The sequence below is a fragment of the Myotis davidii genome, unplaced genomic scaffold (assembly GCF_000327345.1).
Source record: "Myotis davidii unplaced genomic scaffold, ASM32734v1 scaffold2375, whole genome shotgun sequence".
NCBI classification, from domain to species: domain Eukaryota; kingdom Metazoa; phylum Chordata; class Mammalia; order Chiroptera; family Vespertilionidae; genus Myotis; species Myotis davidii.
The window spans coordinates 82,049-88,420 of record NW_006286250.1 but is presented as its reverse complement, the minus strand read 5'-3'; the positions used below and the strand labels follow the sequence as shown (position 1 = coordinate 88,420).

Below are 6,372 nucleotides of genomic sequence, written 5' to 3'. Positions count from 1 at the left end.
CTGGGGACCCGCAGTGGCAGCGGGGGGCGCTGCGATCGCGTGGGCTCCGCCCCTGCCCCTGCAGGACACCTCTGGCTGAGGCGTCCGGCCCGGGCAGCGGGGACCTGCAGTGGCAGCAGGGGGCACTGCGATCGTGCGGGCTCCACCCCTGCCCCTGCAGGATGCCTCTGGCCGAGGCGTCCGGCCCGGGCAGCGGGGACCCGCATTGGCAATGGCCCCGCGATTGTGGGCTCCACTTTAGTAGGCCCAGGCAAAAGACCCCTAGCTCCCGGGACTGCCAGCTTTGACCGTGCCCAGCTCCCATCGCTGGCTCCACCCCTACTTCCTGCTATCACTGGCCAGGGCGGTAAAGGCACCTGATTCTCCGATCATGGCTGGGGCCCAGGGCCGCCTTTGCCCTTCCCCCCAGCTCTTAGCTCCCCCCTGGGTTGCCGATCACTGTCAGTGGCAGGGGGCTTCTTCCTGCTTTCCCTTTCGCCTCCCTGCATTGTGCCTACATATGCAAATTAACCGCCATCTTGTTGGCAGTTAACTGCCAATCTTAGTTGGCAGTTAATTTGCATATAGCCCTGATTAGCCAATGAAAAGGGTAGCGTCGTATGCCAATTACCATTTTTCTCTTTTATTAGTGTAGATGTGTTTATATGTTTGCATGTATACAGATGTATTTTCTCTACCGAGATAGAGAAGGAAGTTGTTCTAGGTACATAAGCCTATGTGTTGTACTGTCGAGTTGGATGCCTAATTTTAAAATTATTTGAAAACAAAGCTTTAAAATATAATTAGTTGAGAGAATCACTCCTGAGATTTACATAAAGCAGCAGAATGAAGTACTTAGCTTACCTTGGAATGAAGAATGCATCTATCATACCCACCAATAGATGACTTAGGAACTGGGCTTGAAGTGACTCAAGGACACGCCCTGACTTTCACAGTCATGACACCACATCCCTCCAGTTGCCTATGCTGTGTCCCTGCTGAGGCTAAGCCATTTGTTCTCTCGCAATCTTTTCCCCTCCCACTCTGTATCACTTCCTCTCTTTTCCTCCCATTCCAACCACTCGTTTTAGAAATATGATCTTATATTATGTTTCATAATTTTTCCTACTAAGAACTTTCAGAAGAGGCAGGTGGATCTTTTTCAACCTATGGAAATCAAAGATTTGTTGAATTAATGTTTAGCAAGAAAGTTTGTAATAATAAAATGTTCATATTTTTCACACTCATCAGTGATCTCCACTAGTGGTCTATGGCACAATGTCCATGGAAATAGTCCTATTCCCATCCCATGTTCTTCTTACACTGACACTCAAAATGGAAGCCATTCACAGCACCTGACCACTGAATGGCAAACTGATAGTGAGCTGCTGCCCTACCTGCTCCCCTGCTCCTAGAATCTCCAGAGGTCAGGGGGCCCTTTACCTATGTGTTTGTAACCTCCCATCCCAAGTTCACTTCCTCCCAGAGTTCCTCTGTGCACGGGAGTAAGGAATTTCAAATGTACAGGCAGAGGCTCCTTCCATGGGAATGAGGGCCCACCACAGAGACACAAAGGAATTTGTGAATTTTATACCTTCCTTTTGTGGTATAATTTGAGACTAGTTCTGATAGAACAAAATGTAGAGCAGTGGTTCTCAACCTTCTGGCCCTTTAAATACAGTTCCTCATGTTGTGACCCAACCATAAAATTATTTTCGCTGCTACTTCATAACTGTAATGTTGCTACTGTTATGAATCGTAATGTAAATATCTGATATGCAGGATGGCCTTAGGCGACCCCTGTGAAAGGGTCGTTCGACTGCCAAAGGGGTTGCGACCCACAGGTTGAGAACCGCTGATCTAGAGGAAGTTTTATTTTTTTGTTTGTTCGATGTTTCTCTTTTTCATAGTTGATTAAAAACACAACAAAAACAAAGCAAAAGAAAAGTATCCATTTTGTAAATGTTTTATGAAAGGAGAAATAACTATGCCACTAATTGGAATGGAATAAAAGTATCCAGAATAATTTTTAAGAATTCCATTTTTGTTACAACCATTGCTAGAAAAGGACTGTTAGGCAATTCCAAAAACCTTCATGAATAATTAACTTTCCTGATATATAATTTAAGTCAAATAAGCACTCCATTTTTAATCTATTTCAAGAATGGATTTTATGGAGTCCATTCCCAAGGGCTGGGATGATGTGTTTATGGTCTTTGGATCATGTCCTCCAAACCCGTGCAAAGAACAGGAATTCCTGACTCATTCTTTGGGTCTGAGAGGGATAGCATCACCTGTTAAGAGTTTCCCGGTCACAGTTGAAGTCATTTAGATAATTCTGCAAGTGGTTCTAGAAATATTATGAAATGATAAAGGGAAAAATTATAGGTGTAACTTTTAATAAGCTGGGAACACCTGAATGTGGTAGTCTTTTAAAATTCAACAATTTTATAGAACACATACCAGCATTTTGAATGATATATTAACTTCTAATACTAAATTGTCTCTGGGGATTTAAGATTATAGCTACTTTATGAAATTCTTATATTTTCTTCTTCTTTTGTAGGTAACCCATTAACTAAGAGTAAATCAAACGACCCTCAAGGCTGATTACATTGAACATATGCACAGAAACTTAACTTCTCTGGTGGTCTTGAAGGAAGATTTTTATACTGCTCTGAAGAGGCACTCCAGACTCTTGTTTCCAAGGGATTTTATGGCTCGTAATCAGCATCTTCTTGAAATCAAGACTTTAAAAAAGTCAGACATGAACTTCTGTGTCATGAAGAGTTCATCAGATTTGAACTGTGTTCAATTGTAAAATTGCACTTCCTAAAAGAATTTGAAGTCGTCATCTGAAGAGTTGGTGCTTCCGGGCGATGTCAGAGACACTCGCATTTTGGGCTCCTGGCTCCAAATGTGACTGCTTTTCTTGTTCCTGAAAGTCTCCCAAATGCACTGGCCTTCTGTCATGGATGTGTTCCTGGGTCTGGTCCTGTGTTCAATGGCTAGTGGGACTGTATATGGCTTTAGTGACATTTCCTCTGCAAACTTCTCTGGCATGGTGTGGACTGAGATCATTTTATTTGTATCCTAATCTTGGAGCTCTGAAAGCCTACATGTTTTAACATCTTAAAGTTGCTTTTGTTAAAGGAATGGAAAAATATATCCATTGATAATAATTATTGTTGGCAAGTAATACTTATCTGAATACATCAATCACCTAAGAATGTATAGACTAGCTGACATGTTTCCCCAAGGCTAACACTCTACTGCAGCTCTCTGTCAGTTAACTAGGTAGAAGTTAGAACTGAATTACCATTTTCATTGTATACTATTTTGTACCTCTAGAGCACTCTTCCTTTCTTTCTTTTTTTTTAAGTGGGCTGTTTTCTTTCCTTTTCATGTTTACTTTTTTCCTTCACAGAAATCAGCAGTGAGCAGTCAAGTATTGAGTTAGGTAGCCTTCAGTTTCAAAAATTTCCAGGGATGCATGTGGGTTTCTGATTTCTTAGCTTGAAAGTTATTCATTTACATTTATTACATTTTAAAACTGTTCTTTCTATCTCATTTTAGAAGACTGTCTCTTGCTCGATCCCAATGACTGTTTGAATGCTGTTTGTCCAGTCTGTAGATAAAATAAATTGTCATTTTCTTTGGTCTCATATTTATAAATATTTGCTTATAGTAGTCCCATTTGAACAATTTCTTAGGTTATTTTTTGCTCACATTTTTGTAGTAACTTTAACATTTGTGGTTTTCAGTTCTATAGGAAAATCATATAAATATTTAAAGGCCTTAAACATGTATGTACCTTTTTTCCTAAGTTATTACAGAATGTATACTTTTATACTACATTTATTTTGTTTCATTTATGATGTGAAGGAAGAGAAGAATGGAAATTGCAAAGCTATTCTGTAATAATATTGTATAAACTTACAGTTTGAAGGAATGTAAATGGAGGGACTTCTGTGTTTTACTCATCTTAGACTAATAGGAAGGTACTTCAGAAATTGTCCTATTAGAAACTCCATTATGTTAGAGAAGGTGTGGACATCTTTTGTGTTTCTAAAACTCACTGACGTGGCCAATTAAGTATATGTTGGTTTCCATGATGGAGGCTGAGCCGCCTGAAGACCTTTGGTGTGTTAGTTGGTAACAACTTTCAAAGACTGATAGAAACTTTTCTGGGCAAAACAACTAAAAGTGGTAAAATTTGTTTAAAGTTAAATTTGTAAAGTATGCTTTTGACATTGAACTAAAGAATACTGCCCTCTAAGTCAATGAAATGACTTACTCCTTTTATTTTAATTATACATAAAACTAGATGGCTCCACATGGATTTTGCAATGGTTCAATACTGTATGAACGTTAAGACAGGAATAACAGTTGTGCTGGAGTTTCTGCATCAATTAATCATTAATTTGTTTGTAACAAAGAAGAAAACCATATTACTTTGGAAATTACAAATTTGTTCTAGATTGGTTTGAAATTATAGATCATGCATCTCATTTATTAAACCATGTTCTTTAAAACAACACTGAAAATTCTGTACTATATATGTGTAATACATGCATATCAATAGAAAAAAATAAATGGAATTTCAAATATACTAACTAGATTATCCCCAATAGAATACTGTTGTGACTATTCAGAAAAGTGAATAAAATTGGGATATAAAATAGAGTCTCTTTCATGAATTACATTTTGAGAATCTGTTTTCTAGGGTTTTATTTTAAAAGCACTTCAGTTACAATCCAGGAAAACCTTTGAATTCATGTGGAAACTGACATAATGTCTTCAATTTTTATAAAATGGGAATCCATGGCAAGTCTTGCCATTTACACGGGTCCCAATATTTGATAGTTTAAGATTCACAAGAAGTTATGAAAATAGCACAGAGGACTCCAGGTGCCCTTTCTCTGTCATCCCCCAGTGATAACATCTTATGAAACCATTGTCAACCAAGGCCATGATATTGGCAGAATAATACTAATAACTCAAACGCAGACCTTATTCAGATTTCTCCAGTTTTCACATGCACTATGTGTGTGTTTATGTGCATGAGAGATCTTATCCCCTTTGGGCAATGTGGTACCTATCCGCTATAGTATGCCGGGATGTGGGTTGGAGTATGAGAGTATGTATGGATGAGGAACTAATTAGTTTTTTAGGTTCTCTATTTTTGGAATAACATTCTTTAGATTTTATTTTATTTTTATATACTCTTGTTGCCTTAACACATAAAAGCTCCTAGTTTTACCACCAGATATTATCATGTATATGACTTTAAGTTTGGGATTAGTTTTGATGGGTAAGAGGAGATCTGAGAGAAACTGAAAATCTCCATAGTCGAGTTTACTCCTGTTCTTTAGTTGCATCGGCGAGTCCTGTGCTACTCTACGAATGCTGTACAGGTGGATTGTGGCTTTTGGCAATACACTGCAGCTAATAGCACAATGGTTAAATGGGACTTTTAAAAAGTTTTTTTTTTTCAGTTTATAGAAGATACATCAATTTGAAAGAGTAATTTATGCAACTATATCAACTAGTATTTTTTATTATCTCTCATTTGGACTCAAGTTGAGAGAATTAGAATGATGGGGATACTTTGCTCAGAGAAACTGAAAAGTTGGGAAGACATGTACTGGGCATCTCTTGCTCCCCTTACCCACATAGAGAACTCATAGATCATTACTATTTTTACTAAGGTACGAGTTTGTCTATTTGCCTTTTCTTTTTGTTCTTCTGTTCTTTCTTCCTTTTCTTCTTCCTCTTTTGTTTTGTATATAGAATGCCTTGAAAAACAGTAGATACCAGATTTCTTCTTTACCACATTGACTTACACTGTGAAAGACTACAAAAAGTAAACATAAAAGGGACTAAAAACATTCCAGGGGAGAGATCATGTGGGCCTGCAACACAGGTATGTGCCCTTGTCCGGGAATCGAACCCATGACCCCTCTGGTGCCCAGGCCAATGCTTTAACCACTGAGCAATGCTGGCCAGTGCTGGTTACGAGTATTTTTTAAAAAGCTCTCCAGGATATTTTAAGCATCTATGGTTAAGAACCACTAATTAAGGGGTTTTCCAAAGTGGAAATTAGGAGTTGGGTGAAAAGATTGGGCAAGTGAAAGGGAAATGTGGATGAGAACTCCATAAGGTCCTGAACCTACTAACATAGGGTTATAGAGCTTCAGTTAAATATAAGGTAAAAACATGAATGAAAAGCAAACTGAGTGGCAAGTGGAGACCATAAGTTTATTGTTTAAACATATTGAGTTTAAAGTGCCAATGATACTTTCAAAAAGGTCATGTGAGATAGGAAGTGAGCAATTTTTTATTTGATTTTTAATGAGAGATTATTGTTGGTCATGGAAAGAGCAGTTTCAT

At 38.4% G+C, this 6,372-nt stretch overlaps 1 protein-coding gene across 1 annotated transcript in view; it reads left to right on the top strand.

The window, feature by feature from the left end:
* The window catches only part of FAM19A2 (family with sequence similarity 19 (chemokine (C-C motif)-like), member A2), a gene marked incomplete at its 5' end in the record, with an annotated part of 70,933 nt that extends 66,268 nt beyond the window's left edge, over window positions 1-4,665 (top strand). The window contains one exon of the mRNA XM_006757723.2: window positions 2,546-4,665. Coding sequence (XP_006757786.1) covers window positions 2,546-2,557 — 12 coding nt within the window. The remainder of the gene's footprint in view (window positions 1-2,545) is intronic.
* Window positions 4,666-6,372: the final 1,707 nt, after the last annotated feature.